This window comes from Cavia porcellus, unplaced genomic scaffold (genome assembly GCF_034190915.1).
Source record: "Cavia porcellus strain 051 isolate PalLab524CR breed Dunkin Hartley unplaced genomic scaffold, mCavPor4.1 scaffold_25, whole genome shotgun sequence".
In the NCBI taxonomy this organism is placed as follows: domain Eukaryota; kingdom Metazoa; phylum Chordata; class Mammalia; order Rodentia; family Caviidae; genus Cavia; species Cavia porcellus.
In genome coordinates this window covers 54,267,629-54,286,991 of record NW_026947508.1, presented here as the reverse complement: position 1 = coordinate 54,286,991, position 19,363 = coordinate 54,267,629, and the positions used below count along the sequence as shown (strand labels likewise).

The 19,363-nt window shown below is 39.4% G+C and overlaps 1 protein-coding gene across 14 annotated transcripts in view; it reads right to left on the bottom strand.

The window, feature by feature from the left end:
- Window positions 1-332: 332 nt before the first annotated feature.
- Fggy (FGGY carbohydrate kinase domain containing) overlaps window positions 333-19,363 on the bottom strand; it is a 511,054-nt gene continuing 492,023 nt past the window's right edge. For all 14 annotated transcript variants that reach the window (XM_063236600.1, XM_013146222.3, XM_003464041.5 and 11 more), the window contains 2 exons: window positions 4,832-4,893; window positions 333-566 (listed from right to left, as the gene is read on the bottom strand). In XM_063236600.1, the coding sequence (XP_063092670.1) occupies window positions 485-566; window positions 4,832-4,893 (144 nt within the window). In that variant the 3' untranslated portion in view covers window positions 333-484. The remainder of the gene's footprint in view (window positions 567-4,831; window positions 4,894-19,363) is intronic.

The following is a 19,363-nucleotide window of genomic DNA, read 5'->3' as shown; positions in this document are numbered from 1 at the left end:
AGGCTTCACATGCTCTGGGGCTTTTGGAAAAGGTTTGAATCATGGGAGCATGATAGCTTACGCTGTGTTAGGAGGTGGGCCTGGTGGTGATCATCCTGGCTCCTCCTTTTTCACTCTGCTTCCTGCTCCCACAATGTGAACAGCTTTCCTCTGCCAGACCCTTCCACAATGCTGCTTTGACCACGAGCAAAAATACACCTCTCCTGAGTTGCAAGTGTTGGATGCTGTGTCTCAGCAATGAGAAAATGACAAATGACCATATTCCTATGATCTTACCAAACTCTTGGCACCACAGTAGTTTCTGTATAGAAATTGTTGAACAAATAGTAATGTTATTTTGAAATGAAGATTCTAGTTCTTTTTTATTAGAACATAGTGCAGAAATAATAAAATGGTACTGAAAAAGTCTTGGATATAAGATGAAAGGACAGAGGTCCCAAATACAATGATATAGAAATTCCAGTGTCAGCACTGTGAGCTTTGTTCAGTCCTCATTCATGATTGCTGAATATTCTTTCTGGTGTTCCACTAGCTTCCGGAATACTTGATATTTCTTGTCATAATATCTGTGGGAGAATGACAAATATGTCAAGTAATTTCAAGGCAAACTGGCCACGTTACTTCTACTCACATTTAGGAGAGGAGTCCGCTCTTCTGATTCCATCTATACCTCCCTGGGTTTGGATGCCCATAGCATCCTGGTGATGGAGTTGCAAGGTTGAATACCTGTTACCTGTAAGCTTCCCAAAGGACTATTTGCTCTACTTTTGAGATAAGAGCACTTTCTCACACACATACATCCAAAGCAGTATATCCAAAAACCAGCAGAACTAGAATTCACACTCAGAATGGTCTGACTTCAAAGCCCCAGTTCTGCCCTAGAAGGCCTGAGTTTATTAGATAGACCCCCTCACACCCCCAGCTTCAATCCATTTTTCCTGTATGCCTGGGCACAGGTTACTACCACAGTTTGACCAGGTACAAGATTCAACATTTGAATCTCTTTCCTATAGAGTCCGCACCTGTATGTCCTCTCCAGTCCACTTTATCTAGGAGTAAAACCCTATAGAAACTGGACTTAGTGACTTTCCAGTCTCTGGGCCTGTCCTACCCTGCTGACCCTTAAGGTAAGACCTGTGAGAACTAGTTGTCCACAATTCAAACGGCAGAGCAGCTGAAACTGCCCTGACATCAGAGTCCTCAAAGCAATAAACAGCAGCCTGGACAAATAATCCTGGGTATCATGCAACTGTGTCCTGATTCCTCTGCTGGGAAGCTGACTGCAGGGGAGACATGAAGCCAGTTTAGCACAGCATGGTAGATTCTAGGGTGCACTGAAAATGAGTCCTCCTGAGGGAGCTGTGGGATAAGCTCAGGAACTGGGGCAGAGAGGTTTGAAGAGTGACTGCAGAAATGCACAGGATTCTTCCTTGTCACACATTTCTACATTAGGCCTTCTGGATGCATTCAGCCATGATGGGAATGGGGCCAACTCACAGCTAAGAGCAGGGCTCTGCGGTCAGGATTTGCATCCCAGGGGGCCATGACTAACTGTGTGACCTCGGACATGGTACTTAATCTATCTGTGTCAGAATTTCCTCATCTGCAACTAGGGATAATTATTGGATCTACTTCAATGGAACTGTTGTGTGAATTAAATGAGACAATACATGAAAAGCACGTAAAACAGTGCTGACACCCGTAAGTGATAGAAGTGCTAATTACGACTTTTAAATGATTAATGAACTAATATCCTTGATCTAGCTACATGCAGATACTGCAAAACCTACTGTATGAACCGAAAAATTGCTAACCATGTATCTCTTTTTAGGAACATTCTTCTGCTTTTACTGGTGTTCTTGTCAATATAATGTTGAGTTATTCTTTCATTATATGAGATGCATTCCTAACACTGAAATCTCAAAACAGCTAAGATGCGAGGGGCAGGATGCTTCTCATATACTTGAAGATTTCAAGTTTTAAAATCTTTGCAGCAACTTTATTCATTGGCTTTATTTTTTACACAGGTGGACACATACAGTATTTGAATTTTGTTGACTGTCTTATTTCACTAGGCATAAACATTATGCTTCACTTACATTACAGTGTATGCTGGCATTTCCTTTCTTTTTAAGGTTGAATAATACTCCATGGTATGTATGCTTCATTGGTTTGCTCGTATATCAATGACGGAGGGACATGGATTATTCTGGCGGTTTCAGTCGCTGTGATCAATGTTGCCATGGACACGGGTGTGTAGACACCAAGGCTTTGCTTCCGATTCCTTTGCATGTTTGCCAGGGGTAGAACTGGTGGATCATCTGTTAGCTTTATCTTTATTTTTTTTAAGAACTACTAAACCAGGTTGGGGATTTAGCTCTGTGATGTACGCATTTGCCTGGTAAGTGCGAGGTCGTGAGTTCAATTCCCAGTACCAAAAAAAAAAAAAAAAACTAAAAAAAAAAAAAAAAAAAAAATCCCGAAACCTACTAGACCACGATATTTTCCACAGAAGCTCTGTCATTTTGCTGCAGGCCGTTTCTTCCCCTTTCTGACACACTTGTCACTCTATGGTATGGCTGTTTTGAGGCCAGGGTGAGGGGCAGGGCTTCCTTGGAGAGTTGATGGGTTGTCCCTGAAAGTGATGCTGAATACCCCCTCAGGAGATTCCTGCACGCACACATCTTCTTAGAGAAACATTCACCTTTAGTCATTTTTTGATTGCATTGCTCTGGGTGTTTTGTTGCTGAGTGTTAGGAATTCTTTACAATAGATTCTGCCGACCTGGGGCTTAGCTGTCTCTAACATGACACCCACCCAACTTGGCACTGGGTCTGAGGAGTAACTTATCTCTCTAAAAGTAACTTCTGTTAATTAATAAAGGGTTTCCGCCTGTATACAGTTGCCAAATCATCATGGTGATGGTTCAGCAGAGGAGTCAAAACACCTTATCACCTTCTTCTGCCTCCAGTCCCTGGTAAATGATATCCTAGATACGAATATTTCATTAAATACATAATTTAAAAACATTTTCTCCCATCCTGTGTATTTCCTTTTTAATTTGTTGATGGCATTTCTAATGCACAATTTTAACATATTTGTAAGTGTCCTCGTCACATGTAAACATCTCCTTATTGAGCTACAGCCATCAGATGAGGTTCTGTACCATCTTGCCTTTCTAATTCAGTTGGATCCCCCGTCTTCTAAATTCATTCGCACGCTTCAGTTGCTTCTGTGTGGCACAGACACAAGCAAACGTCCTATACAGTTAATAAGGCGATCTGAAGTCAGGGACTTCAGGGAGTGGCGCCGCATCCTTGCTGCAAATCCTCGATGGGCCGGCAGGTGGCGCTGCGGCACCGCTGACGTTCGCTCCCGGCTCGGACGATGCCGGCGAGCGCCCCGAGATCTCCGAACGCGAACGCGAATGGGGGGCTGAAAGACCTTAAAACAGTCTTCTTGAAAAAATGCCGAAAGGCGAGGAGGGAGTTGACGAGGGACACTGTTTCTCATCTCACCAGGCAGTGGCGGCCGTGCTCCGCGTCCGCAGGGGTCTCGCTGAGAAACTCAGCGTTGTTTTCTGTGGACTTTCCAACTTTGTAAAATACTGAGCACGCGTGGTGGAACCCGCGCCTTTGCTGACCATTACATGGAGTGGTGCGATTTGCTTTTATGTTTTAAACTTGAATTCTTCCCCAAATTATAAAGGCGCCTGCAAAACTGTACTCTTCATCTTCAAATGCACTACTGGTGACTTCAGAGTCTTTTTCATCTCTAACGGCGCTTGTTCAAAAGCCTTTTGTCGGCCTCTGAACTGCTAACCTTACCCCTAGAATGGCCCCTCTAAGTGGAATTTTCTAAAATCTGCATTTGACCAGCGCGCTGCCTTAAATCCAGAACCTGAGCTCCGTCTGAGGGTTGCGGCTGCTAGCACAGGCCTCTGTAAGCTTCCACCCACCTCACACTCTGCACTGCGGAGTTGTGACTTGCTTATGTGTGGAAACAACATAACATGCTGTTCCATTAGCATAACTGCCGTGGTTCCTTCTACCAAGAGCGCTCTTCCCTGTCTTGGGACTATTTCTTTACCGTTTAAACATTAAATGTTAGCTGAGACTTAAACTACTCCTAAAAGCATTCTCTCAGCCCATAGGGTCACACTTCTTTCCTCTTTAGGCTACTCTGTCACCTGACAATACTTTTTTTTTTAATTTAAAGAGAAAAAGGAAATTTTAAAAAAGCAGTAACAGAGTACAAATAATACAGAATTTCAAGAAAAAATACAGTAAGAAATCACTAGTTAATAGGTTACACATTGTCATCTTAGAAACAGTACCTGACAATACTTCCATGGCTATGCTTTGTCCTCTGTTCTGAATGATCTACGTGCACAAGCCCAGTTGTATGTTACCACCCTCCAAAACCAGCCCAGAGCTCCGCATAATGCCTTGACTATAGCAGGGGCTCAATAAATATTTTGGTAAGCTGAAATTAAAGCACTGATCAGAGTCATTTTGTAACCCTCAATGCCAAGTAATATAAAGGACAAAAGAATGGACAGATGTGAAATATAAAAGATATCCATGTTTTAGAGCAGAGAAGACCAGTGAGCCAGGGAAAACAAAACACTGGTCTGAAAGTTCGACAGCTTGCACTGACCTCTATCTGGCCCGACTTTGCTGATTCTTAAGCAAACAACAGTGATCTACCTCTCAGGGAATTAAGTAAAAAGGCTGGATTAGTTAATTTCTGAATTTATTCCAGATTTGTAGAAGCATGCATATTTATGCTCTCATTCTTTAATAGTGTCATCTAAGAAATACATACTTACTTTTTATCTTCATGTCTCGGGAACACAACTTTCCCAACTTTACTCATTCTTGTCATTGCCTCCTGTCAACGGGAAAACAAGGCAGACAGTTGAGTTGAAAAGTTGTAGCCAAAGACAGACAAGAATTTAGCTCTTCACTTCCCTTTAAGATACTCAGTTAGTCCATGTTTTTCTAATCTTCCCTGGCAATAAGAATGAATCCTAGGAACTCTGACGATTACATCCACGACCACACATCCTGAACTTAATAAAAAGCTGTGTTTCGAGGTCTCTGGGGCATACACTGCCCAGAAGGCAAAGCACTTCTGTGACTGCTACCAGGACTGAGTTGGAGTAATTTCCCCTCCTTGTTCGTTGGACGTGGGCAGAAGAAGGTAGCAGAGGCACCCACTGTGTAAACTGGGTCACGATCGACAGATAACAACAATTGGGGGACACTGCTTTGTAGCCCCATTTCAGGATGAACTAGTTACCGTCTCTGTCACCTCCAGCTCTTGCCCCAGTTGTGTCATCAGTTATGAGCACAGACACGAGCCCTCGGTGCTCAGTCTAACTGAGCCGCACACGGAATGTGGTTCCAGGCTGTTCTTTTCTTTATGTCAGCCCCTCATGAGGCGATATGCTGCAGCATGTGGGAGGACGTGGTATGCTGTGTATCACACTGAGGTGGACCATCAATTGTCCTGGCTCCCTTTCGATCAGGTTTTCATCGCAGTCTGCCAAGAATGTTAAGGCCATGAGAAAGTTAGAGGGCATGGAGTGCGCCCAAACTTTGGAGACCGGCAGTCTAGTCATAGTATGGAAGATTGCAAGCAGTAGCATGACGGAACACAGAACAACATGTGCTGTAGGGACAGCCACTGAACTCTTACTTTAAAGGGTCCCGTATGGAACTTCTTTTTCATCCCATTTATTAATTACTCACTATGTATCAGACACTGTTAGGGATACAGATTCATGTAAGACACACCCTTTGTCTTGGAGAAACACTTACATAATGGAGTAGGAGTGGGGGTAGCGGTGGGGTTGGGTATGTAAAAAGCTGATTACTTTATAGGATGCAAAAGCCTCCTGGGTATTTAAAACATCTGTATGCATTCACCTGAGAATCTCCGTCACCTTACCATGACAGAGTGACTGAACTGCATATGACTAGCTACCTTCTGACATGATAAGCACTGACTAGCTTATGTGTTCATTATTTATCCTCTTCTCTCCCTGCCCTAACCAAAACATAACCTACCTAACACGCAAAGACATGGCGTGTCTGTTTATTGTTGAATCTCACGCCTAGACCATTCATGGAGCACCTTTACTATACCAAGCGTAATGCTGAATACACATGGAGGCAGAGGGAAAGCCTGCTCGGGCCTTTCACCAAGACACTCACGAAAGAATGGAAAAGATGCTTGTTCTAATCCAAACAATATGATGTACTGCTTTTCGGTAACTCTGCAAGGTGTAGGAAACTCAATACCTTTTTCATCTGCCAACTTACACAAATTTCCACTCCTGCTAGGGTGCAGTGGATACTTTCCCTCAAGGATAGCATGAGCCTTCTGGATTAGTTATCTGGTTTCCCTCCGTCACTCAGTGGATAAGAAAGTGCTGTTGGGAGGCAAGAGACTGGAGCAGTAGCAAGCACACTGATTGCAGGAAGAAACGGCAGTTTGAAATAGAGGAATTTTAAAGTGATAAGAAATTGCTGTGAGCATACCAAAAAGACTAGACAACAATTACAGAAGGGTGATCTGGAGCCATTTGCAAAGGGCAAAACAGGCAAACACACCCTGCTAAGGTTGCTCTTGCTTCACGTAGGGCTGTGGTAAGAGCTTTGCTTTTCCTGCCAGCTGCCAGAACAGGTTTCTTCATGCTCTGAGGTCTGATTCCCAGTGTAAACCCCTTTGATCTCCGTAAGAAAAGGTGAGATGGTCTCAGCAGTTCCCATCATCAGCTCAGCCCCTCATTCTCATTTGGTCATTGACTCTTCCTCAGCTGGGTTTTCAGAGGACTCTGTCGCTGTTGCTCCCTCTAATCCTGACAATACCCTTGGGGCACAGTTTTACTGGAGGTGCCTGGGCTCCAGAGTGGAAACCACATTCCAGGACTGCACCATTAATGTGCCTTCTTGAAGTGTCCTTTTCTTCCCCATGTAACGATGCACAGACAAATTGCAGACATCAGGGAATTCTCTCTTCCTTTTTTCATATTATCTTTGGTTATTTTGAAAATAAATTATTGAAAAACAAATAGTTATAATACACATTTTAAAAATTTTAAAGCCTATTTTGTTTTTTGAGAAAGAAATGGTTTCAAAATTGAACTTTGGGCAGGAACTATCTTACTGACACTTCTTTTTCCTAATACGTGTGTCCCTCCTAGATGGAGTTATTTGTTCCTATAGCAACTTGTGCTGTTGTCTACCACAGCATGAGCTTCATGGCTCCATGAGGTTTTGTTAATATATCCGTCTCCCCAGCTATCTTGTGAGCTCTTTAAGGCAGGAATTGTATAATTATTTTGACTGCCAAACTCAGCACCTGGCATATCATATGCACGCAGGGAATGTCAGCAGGTCGGAGAAACTTAAGGATCACACATGTGATAGTAGGTTAAAACAGAAGTTTTGGCTGAAATCTAAAGATGACAGATATAAGACACCTGAGTGAGCTGCAAATGTCATCCTGAAGAGTTTATAGGGTGGTTAGGACCTCTGAGTCAACTCTTACACTTTCCATCCACAGGAAGGTCAGAGAAAGAGTTGGAGTTCTGGAAGAGAGCTGCTGGGTTGTGGTACATCAGGCTTCCCTCCATTGTGAGGTGTGAGAGGGAAACTTCTTCCTTTGTGAGTTGTGGAAACAGGGATTCACCGAGACCAACACAGAACTGGGTGCTGGCCCCTGAGACTCTGGTGCATAGTGGACTGCAGGTAACTCCTGCCAGGAGGAGACAAGGCTGACTGGAAGCTCCAGCCAAAAAGAAGAAAAGATGCCCTGGGATTATCTCACTGCCAGAGGCTTCCCACTCCCAGAGGCAGGACCACTTCCCATGGAAAGAAGGTGTGTGTCTGTACAAGGCTGTCCAGGGGTACCTAGCCCCTCTCTCTATGGACACTTACTGAAGGTGGAGGTAAACGAATAGATTGGTGAGGAATTACGATGAATTGCACAGTTTGCTATAAAAAAGAAAAGCATTAATAAGGACAAAGATACTTCAAAGGTTTTCAGTGGTGGTGTCTCCAAAGACATCTGTGACAGAGCCTTTGAAACCACGAGCTGGCTCTTTGTGCCTAGCAGCAAAAGGTTTGGCTCTTCCCTGGCGTGTCCATTCACAATAGGGATACTCAGATAAGACCTTTCTGTACCCCAACCTCTCTTCCTTCATGTCCCCAACCACCTCAGGAAAACAGGCAAAAAAAGCTAGCATGCTAGGATGAGAAAGAAGAATCTAATCACAAGAATATAATTATCTCCTGTATTTTACGGCAGACCCAGCTAGAGAACCTGTTCCTTTATATATACATTCCTTCATGTTTGAAGCATAAAATCTGGATTATTTAAGTGACTTTGTTCTTATCTAATGGAACTCCCAGAACTTTTAATCAGGGCCAGGAAAAGCTAGCTTTTCTGCAGAAATGAAAATAGGCAGTGAGAATAAAAATTAAAGCTGCTTTTCAATTGTATCTTCAGGACTTATGGAATTATGCTACCAAATATTTATTTGTTTAATGCAACTCTTTAAACATGGTTATATTTGCATAATTAAAATGATGAAAATACATTGAAATGTTAAAGTTTGAGAGCATGTGTGATGTTTATTCTTGTCAATTTGTTTTTTAAACTTTGGTGGAATATATTGATTTTTATCATTGTGAAGAAAATATAAATATAAATATAAATATAAATATAAATATAAGTAGATTGCATTATTTTAACACAAGTTCTGCTACATAGGCACTCAGTGTACTTCGGTGTCTCTTCCTCCTTCCTGGCAGAGGAGGCTATTATGGGTGTTATACTCTGTGGGGAAAGTCAGAGAAGCAAGATTCATCATACACAGCACTGCTGAGTTTTCAACCTCAGCCAAACAATTAACACAAAACTGAACCCCAGTAAACCCACTGGCTCTAGTAAATCTGGAAAATACCACACCATAACAATACGAATTTCTTATGGAAATGCTGACACATGCTAAATATAGTCACTCCCACAATGTATTTCTGTTCCAAAGGGTTTATTTGAAGCTCCTCTCCAAATTCATCTTTTTTGTCAGCAGGCAGGAGCTGGGCAGTTTTAATGTGCAGCACGCAACCCTCTTTGTTTGACAGTCTAGACAGCACAATGAATAGAATGGCTTCTCTTTTCCCTTTTGCCCACACAATGAAAGCTTTTTAAAAACAAAATATTCTGTAAAATAGCATTTTAATCACTTCTTTTCTTTCTCTAAGGCAGAGCTATAAATATACCATGAAAGTTCACATTTGATAGTCACTTTTGAAAGCTAGTGAAGGGCTTCTGGAGGGAAAAATGGAGTCCCTGTAGCCAGCCAAGAAAGACCTCATTCATGGGTTTGACCCTTCCCTGGAGTGTCAAGGCCGCGATGCCAGGCGATACTTTGCTGACTACTCTCTGAAGGCAGCACTGGCATCTGTCAGGCCTCTGTGTGGGCAGGGGAAGCACCAAGTTCTCTATGGCTTGGTTGGGAGCTACCAAAGCCCTCTGGCCCATTGTGTGGAGAGTTACCAGGAAAATGGGCTGCAGGAGGGAAGGGGCTCTGCAGTATCCACAGAGAAGATATGGGTTCCTTGGCAGCAGACACACTGGGGTTGGAAATGTGGGAACACAGAGATGTAGTGCTTCTCCTCCACCTTGGGGCCTTGACCCTAAGATGGGGAAGATTGCTGGATATCCTCGCTATAGCAACCAAAGGGCACCATGAGCCTGACATGTGCAGAGTCCTAACATGTAAGCAGGAATGAACCAGGACCCATTGTGGTGGGAGCCACACATATGGGAAATTGCAGGAGGCAGGGACATGTTACTGTAGGTTTGTTTAATGCCCAGCACAGGCCTTGCCCCTACAGGTGACTGGGTAATGTCCACAAATCAGTGATTCAAAAGGTGATGACTTTCATAACAGGCAATGCAGGATCCTCAGAGCCAGCATTTCCTAAAAGGCAGGCATGCACTTAACGCATTGGAAATGTTCATCAGGATTCTGGAGTAAAATATTTGCAGATACTATTTATATGATTTTCGGTCTAAAGAAACTGAATAATCTCTACCAGCATTTAACATGCATATTGGTACTAGATTTGGCAGCAGGCCACACATCAGACTGCCAGAAGCAAGTCGCAGGAGGGTTCTCATGAAGACTGGGGCTCTCTGTCACCAGGAGACAACAGCATGTCTCTGCACATGTTCTCTCCTTTCAAGATTTGCTATAGTCCAGGTTAGTGGATCACAGAGATTATCAAGTATTATTCAAACTGACCCTCACAAAACAGGCAGCAGCTGAAAAGACTCAGTGAACTGAAAAGATAATGATAATTCAAATCCAAAAGAGTAAAAAAGTGGTGACACAGTACTGGCTCTGCAGGTTACAAGAACAAGACAATGAACACTCAATTAGACAAGGCATGAACTGTGAAGAAGAATCAATAATATCAAGACAGTAACGACAGACTGATACGTGTACCTACAAGCACAGACAAAAATCTCTTGAGATACCATAAAAACTATTTAAAAATCACTGAAAACACACCTAGTCTAGACAGATAGTAAACATGGATAGATAGGTAGATAGTAAAAACAAACATATGCATAGTATTTGTGGAAAGTCACATGTTGGGCAAACGTTTGAAATATTTTTGTTTCACTGTTTTTTACCTGTTTTATCAAATAACCTGCAAGTTGTAGTAATACTTTACATAAATAAGTTTCCACAACTTGAGGAGACACGTTCAAACTATTGTTAACAGTTCTTATTCAGGGGACACAGACCCTAAAAACCTTGGCATTGCCACACTGCTGTGCACCGTGCAGCTGGCTTTACACACCTGGCCTTTTAAACCCTTGTAATGATGCAGTGACACAGATATTATCATCTATGCCCACTTTATGAATCATGGAATGAAGGCAGGGAGAATATAAATCTGCCCAGAATCACAGAGCCAATTTGCAATAAAGCCAGAATTTAAGCCTGGTGATGACTTGAGGCTACTTCTTAGTTCTAAACTCATACTCAATGGTTTCAACCTTCGTGTAATGAAAAACACCTGTGTCATGAGTTGTCAAAACTTGAGTTCAAATCCCTGCTGCTTGCTAGCTGTGGGTTGCTCTGCTGTGCATGGTGCGCTGTGTTTCAGCACACCACACGGCACCTTTCTTCAGAGACACTGACTCGTCCCTCTGAGACACTACCGAGATCTCTGACTCACTTCCCTGGAAAGCAAGTTCATGTGCTAATGTGTGGGCCGAGGCACATGATCCTGCCCGTTTTCCACTAGGAAAACAGAAAGTACAGCAGTGTGACTTTCCTTTCAGAAGCACAGAGAAATGGTAACTATTCTTTTATTTATTTTGTTTCTTTTTCCTGTTAGACACAGTCAGTGCTTGGTGCGCTGTGTAACCCTCTGCACAGGTAACAATGATGGTCACTGAGTAGCAGGAAGGAGTGAGAGAGGAGTATGAGCAGTCTCCCTTCTGAGCAGCCACCTGAGCACTGGCACCATGCACTCATTTTTTAAATTTTAAAGAGAAAAAAAAAACAGAAAAAGGATAGAAGTAATACATAATTTCAAAAAATAAACAGTAATAAATCAATAGTTGATAGATTACATATTGTCCTCTTAGAAATAGTTGTTCAAGTTACAAAAGTAAAGCATGTGGACTTTCAAACAGTGAGACTGCAAACAGTTCTGCTCAACGATCCAACAAAAACTTAGTAATACGATCATCTATCTTACACACTTAAACATACATGCAGTTATATCTTTTAGAGTACTTTATTTTCCTCTCTTTTTTACAATAGCAAATTATACATTTTGGGTTTTATTACTCCACATTTCTTATTACTTTTTATACTAGAGACACAGTGTGATATTTATAAATATTATTCATATTTATTTCACTTATGAGGATAGTCTCAAGTTGTCTCCATTTATCTATTAAGGCCTCAAGATCATCCTTTTTTATAGCTGAGTAATATTCCATTGTATAAAAATACCACATCTATTTCATCCACTCTGTGGGTGAGGGACATCTTGTTTGTTCCCAAGATTTAGTTATTAAAAACTGTGCTGCTATGAACATGGGTGCATATATCACTGTGATATGACCTTTTGAATTTTTCTTGGAAAATACCCATGAGAGGAATAGCTGGTTTGAATGGAATTTCCAATCCTAGTCTTCTGAGAATTCTCCATACTTATTTCCATAGTGGTTGCACCAGTCTACACTCCCAACAATGGAGCAGTGTTCCTTTTTCCCCGCAGCCTCGCCAACATTTGTCATCAGTTGATTTCTTGATGGCAGCCATTCTTTCCGGAGTGAGATGAAATCTCATTGCTGTTTTAATTTGTATTTTTCAAATGACCAGTGATGGTGAACATTTCTTCATGTATTTAATTGTCATTTGTATATCTTCATCTGAGAACTGTGTGTTCATCTCAGAGCCCATTTTTGGAGATGGTCTTTGAATTTGAGGGGCTTTATTTTTTTCAATTCTTTATATGTTCTGGATATAAGACCTTTGTCTGAGGGGTTGCTGGCTAAAATTCTTCCCCATTCTGTGGGTTTTCTTTTCACTCTGTTGGTGATTTCTTTTGAAGTGCAAAAACTTTTCAATAATATGAGATCCCAGTTGTTGATTCTTTGAAGTGCTTCCCATGAAGTTTGCACTTAGTTCATGAATTCTCTGCCTACCCCTATGTCTTCAAGTCTTCTTCCTACCTTGTCTTCCAGTAGATTTAGTATTTCTGTTTTAATATTTAGATCTTTGATCCATTTAGACTTTAGTTTTTTGCATGGTGATAAGCATAAATCTAGTTTCAGCTTTTGGCATGTGGAGAGCCAGTTTTTCAAACACCATTTATTAAAGAGGTTATTCTTCTTCCAGTGAATGTGTTTAGCCCCTTTGTCAAATGTCAGGTGGCTGAGTGTCTTTGTAATTGTGTTTGCATCTTCTAATCTGTTCCATTGATCCTCAGGTCTATTTCTTTGCCAGAACCATGCTGATTTTTATCACTGTGGCTTTGTAGTATAGTTTCAAGTCAGGAATTGAGATGTGTCCTGCCTTGCCTTTGTTGCTCAGAATTGACTTTGCTATTCTAGGTTTCTTGTACTTACAAATGAATTTTAGGAGTGTTTTCTCTAGATCTGTGAGGTATGTCAATGGCATTTTGATTGGAATTGCGTTAAATCTATATAAAGTTTTGGGAGTATAGCCATTTTCACAATGTTGGTTCTTCCTAGCCAAGGAATATACTTCCATTTTCTAATATCCTCTTCAATCTCCTTTTTTAGTGTAACATAATCTTCAGCATATAGGTTTTTACATTCTTAGTTAGGTTGATTCCTAAGTATTTCATTTTTTAGATGTTATTGTGCAAGGCGATATTTCTATAATTTCTCTCTCAGTGAGTTTTTGTATGCAGGAATGCTATTGATTTCTGAGCACTGACTTTTTATCCAGGTACACTGCTGAATTTGTTTATTACCTCTAGCAGTCTTTTAATGGAGTTTTTGGGGTCTTCTATATAGAGTATCATGTCATCTGCAAATAGTGATAATTTAACTTCTTCCTTTCTATCTTTATTCCTTTTATTTCTCTCTCTTGTCTGATTGTCCTGGCTGGTGTTTCCAGAACTATATTGAATAGGAGTGGTGATAGTGAACTTCTTTGTCTTGCTCCTGATTTTAAAATGAAAGCTTTCATTTTTTGTCCATTTAGTATAATGTCAGCTGTTGGTTTGTCATAAATGGCCTTTAAAAGATTGAAGTAGACAATGTGTATTGTGAGTTTCTGAAGGATTTTTATCATGAACATGTGTTGGACTTTATCGAAAGCTTTTTCTGCATCTATTAAGATGACTATGCAGTTTTTGTTTTTGGCTCTGTTGATGTGGTGTATGCATTTATTGATTTGCATATGTTAAACCAACCCTGCATTCCTGAAATGAATCCCACCTGGTTGTGATGTATAATCTGCTTGATAATTTGCTGCATTCTCTTTGCCAGTATTTTATTGAGAATCTTTGCCTCAATGTTCATTGGGAGATTGGCCTATAGTTCTCCTTTCTGGTTGGGTCTTTCTCTGCTTTTGGTATGAGAGTAATAATTGCCTCCAGGAATGATTTAGGGAGAATTGCTTTTCAATTTCATTGAAGAGTTTAAAGGAGTACTGGCATCACATCTTCTCTAAATTTCTTGTAAAACTGAGCCATGAATTCATCAGGACCTGGGTTTTTCTTTGTTGGTAAGTTTTTAATTACATTTTCAATCTCAATAGCTGATACTGGGTTATTCAATATTGCTATATCTTCTTGGTTGAACTTTGGTAGTTCATATGTTTCTCAAAATCTGTCTATTTCCTCTGTGTTTTTCAAAGTAGGTATTCATGGTCTTTTGAATTTCTCTAGGATCTGTAGTAATTTCCCCCTTTTCAGTCCTTATTGCATGAATTTGAGTTTTTTCTTTCTTTTTCTTGATAAGGTTGGCTAGTGGTTTGTAAATTTAGTTTATTCTCTCAAAAAACCAGCTTTTTAGATTATTTAATTATTTGTATTTTTTTAGTTTCAATTGCATTGATTTCTGCTCTAATCTTCACAATTTCCTCTCTTTTATGAGCTCTGGGTTTAACTTGCTCTTCTTTCTCTAGAAGCTTGAGATGAAGCAGTAGGTTGTTTATTTGTGCTTGTTCTGTTTTCTTGATATGACAATTTATTGCTATATATTTCCCTCTTAAGACCACTTTCATTGCATCCCACAGATAACAGTATGTTGTTTCTGCATTTTCATTGAATTGTAGGTATTTCTTTATTTCTTCTTTAATTCCATTTGTAACCCACTGGTTGTTTAAAAGGTTGTTATTTAATTTCCCTGTATTTATGCAGGTTTTGCAATTTCTTTGCCATTAATTTCCAATTTCAGTGTGCTATGGTCAGATGTTAATCATGGGATAACTTCAATACCTTTGCAGTTATTTAAGAATGTTGTATGGGATAACATATGCTCTAGTTTGGAGAATGTCCCACACGCAGCTGAGAACGTATATTCTGATGTGGTTGGGTGGAACACTCTGTAAACATCCAATAAGTCCAATTGCTCACAGGTATGATTTAGTTCTACTATTTCCTTGCTGACTTTTTGTCCAGTTGATCTATTTCTTTGTGACAATGGGGTATTAAGGTCCCCTGTTATAATTGTGTTCTTATGTATTTGGTTTTTCATGTCCATTAATATTTGTCTTATATAGCTGGGTGCTCCTGTATTTGGTGCATACATATTTATAATTGTTAGTTCTTCCTCTTAAATTTTTCCACCAACAAGTATGTAGTGACTATCTCTTTTAATCATTTTAGGTTTGAAGTTCACATTATCCGCAAATAGAATAGTTACCCCTGCTTTTTTCTGGGTTCCTGTTGCATGGAATAATGTTCTCCATCCTTTGACTTTTAATCTATGAGTTTCCTTTGAGGTCAGATGTGTTTCTTGTATACAGCGTATTGTGGGATCCTGTTTCTTGATCCATTCTGTCAGCCTATTTCTTTTGATAGGTGAATTGAGGCCATTTACATTTGTGGATATCACTGATATTGGCTCCAATTTGCCATGTTCTGTTTCAGTTGTCTGCTTTCCGCTTTTCCCCCTTGTTTAATTGCTTGTCCTAGCTGGTGGTTTCGTTCTGCTGTTGTTCTGGGGATTGTGGTCATTTTTATCTCTGTCTAGTATGTTTTTCTTTTTTTAAATTTTTCATTTAAAGAGAAAAAAACAAAGCAGTAAAAGGGTACAAGTAGTGCAGAATATCAAGAAAAAAATATACAGTAAGAAATCACTAGTTAATAGATTACATATTGTCATCTTAGAAACAGTTGTCCAAATTACAAAATTAAAGCATACAAAGTGGACATTCATACAGTGAGACTGCAGACAGTTCTGTTCAATGATCCAACAAAAACTCAGTAATATGGTTTTCTATTCTACATACTTAAATATACATGCAGTTATATCCTTTAGGCCACTTTCTTTTCCTCTCTTTTTTACAATAACAATTACACTTTTGGGTTTTATTACTCCCATAGTTCTTATTACTTTTTTTGAGGAGAATAAAACCAAATGTGACAAAACAAAACAGAGTCAGTTAGAACAGAAGGATGGATATAGTATATGATGCAAAAATAGAATACCAGGTGATCAAAAATGATTACCATTATATCTCTTGCTATCTTGAAAAGAGTTGCCTATATCATCAGGTATAATAGAATTGAACAAAACAGTACAGAACAAGACCAATAAAACCTACACTGGAGACCTTACAGGACTTCTAAAGAAGAATACTAGTCAAACTATAATGGGCATCATAGTAAGTCTTATTACCTTCAAAGTGGTTGCCTTTACCCTCAAACTTGATACTATCAAACAAAACAGAATAGAGTAAAATCAGACAGAACAAGATGGGGAGAGCAATCCTGGGGTTCAAATCAGGTTAATAGGAAAACAAAAAGGTTACTGTAATATATCCCGCTATTTTTAATTTAGTTTTCCCTTAATTAAAAAATAAGAAAAAATGAATTAATTTTTAAAAAGTGAGAGATTGAGATAAAAGAGGACATAGTAGTGGAACAACACCGGTCAGAACCAAACAATTTAAGCATCATTGTGTTTCACCACCAGATAACCTGACATAATACTAGTCATCATAGTGTCTCTTTCCTTGAATTATTTGAGTGTAACTTCATATACTGTAGCATCAAACATATTAAGACAGTGTGAAGCCATTCAAGAGAATATAAGAATTACAGGGTATTTAGAACCAGCTAATAGAAAATGAACAATGGTTTCTGTATTATCTCTTTGCCTATAAAAATTTTGTTTACACTATCACATATAGTAAAATATTATAAGATACAACCTGTTAAAACCCATGGAAACTGATGAACAACAGCTTGATGGAACTTCAAGACAAGATGATATTAAATCAGCACTAGCTATTATGATGTCTTGTTTTCTTCAAAATTGCTATTCATACTATCACAGACTATAAAATCGAACAACCCAGATTAAAACCATTCCAATTAACGAGTGAAAACACTATACGGCTTCAAACCAATATGATTGGGAATCATGATTACCACATACTTTTATGTATTCTTATCATTTCTTACACTAGGGAAACTATTCGGTACTCATACATGTCAGTTTGATTTATCTCACTTATGAATATGGTCTCAAGCTGGGTCCATTTATCTATAAATATCTCAATGTGATCATTCTTTATAGCTGAGTACTACTTCATTGTATAAAAATACCACAACTTTTTAATCCATTCCTCAGTTGCGGGACACTTAAGTTGTTTCCAAGATCTGGCTATTACAAATTGCGCTGCTATAAACGTGGGTGCACATATACCACTGTGGTATGATGCTTTCAGTTCTTCTGGGAATATGCCTAGGAATGGAACAGCTGGGTCAAATGGGGCTTCCAATCCCAGCTTTCTGAGAAATCTCCAGACTGACCTCCACAATGGTTGCACCAGTCTACACTCCCACCAGCAGTGCAGGAGCATTCCTTTATCCCCACAGCCTCTCCAGCATTGTTGTTGGTGGTTTTCTTGATCTTCGCCATTCTTTCAGGAGAGAGATGGAATCTCAGTGTGGTTTTAATTTGCATTTCTCTAATGACTAATGATGATGAACATTTTTTCAGGTATTTATTTGCCATTTGTATTTCTTCGCCATTTGTATTTCTTCATCTGAAAATTGTTTATTCATATCAGATGCCCACTTTTGGATTGGGTCTTTGAATTGTGGGGGTCTGATTTTTTAAAAATTCTTTATATGTTTTAGAAAGAAGTCCTTTGTCTGCGGGGCAGTTCACTAAGATTTTTTTCCCAGTTTGTGGGTTTTCTTTTCACTATTTTAGAGATTTCTTTTGATGTGCAGAAACTTTTTAATAAGAGGTGATCCCAGTTATTGACTCTGGGAAGTATTTCCCATGCAGTTTGAGTCCTATTCATGAATTCTCTACCTACCCCTCTGTCTTCAAGGTTTTTACCCAATTTGTCTTCCAATAGATTTAGTTTTTCTGTTTTAATATTTAGATCTTTGACCCATTTAGATTTTATTTTAGTACATGGTGATAGGCATGGGTCTAGTTTTAGTTTTCAGCATATGGAGAGCCAGTTTTTCAAACACCACTTATTAAAGAGACTGTTGTTCTTCCAGTGAACATGTTTGGCCCCTTTATCAAAGATAAGGTGGTTGACTGTGTTTGTAGTTGTGGTTGTATCTTCTAACCTATTCCACTGATCTTTGGCTCGGTTTTGGTTCCAGTACCATGTTGATTTTACTACAGTTGCTTTGTAGTATACCTTCAAGTCAGGGGTTGTGATGCCTCCTGCCTTGCCTTTGCTGCTTAGAACTGTCCTTGCTATTCTAGGTCTCTTCTCGCTCCAGATGAATTTTAGGAGTGATTTCTCTAAATCTATGAGGTATTTTTATTGGGATTGCATTGAATCTGTATAAGAGTTTTGGGAGAATGTCCATTTCACAATATTTATTCTTCCTATCCATGAGCAAGGGATGTCTTTCCATTTTCTGAGATCATCTTCAATTTCAGTTTTCAGTGTATTATAATTGTCCCTGTATAGGTCTTTTACTTCTTTCATGAAAGTAATTCCTAAATATTTCTTTTTTTTTTTTTTTGGTTGCTAGTGTGAAGGGTGTGGCTTCTCTTATTTCTCTCTCAGTGATTTTGTTGTTGGAATAGTATTGATTTTTGAGTATTGATTTTATATCGAGTCACACTGCTGAATTTATTTATTATATGTAGAAGTCTTTCAATGGAGTTTTGGGGGTCTTCTATGTAGAGTATCATGTCATTTGCAAATAATGATAATTTAACTTCTTCTTTTCTTAGCTTTACCCCTTCTATTTCTCTCTCTTGTCTAATTGCTCTGGCTAGTATTTCCAGTACTCTATTAAATAGGAGCAGTGATAAGGGACATCCTTGTCTTGTGCCTGATTTTAAAGTAAAGGCCTTTAATTTTTGGCCATTTAGTATGATACTGGTTTGTCATAGATGGCCTTTATGATATTGAGGTAAAGACCATCTATTCCAATTTTCTGTAAGTTTCTTAACATGAATGAATATTGGACCTTATCAAAAATTTTTTCTGCATCTGTAGAAATGATCATGTGATTCTTACTTTTGGCTTTATTGATATCGTGGAATACATTTATTGATTTATGTATGTTGAACCATCCCTGCATGCCTTGGATGAATCCCACTTGGTCATGGTGTATGATCTTCT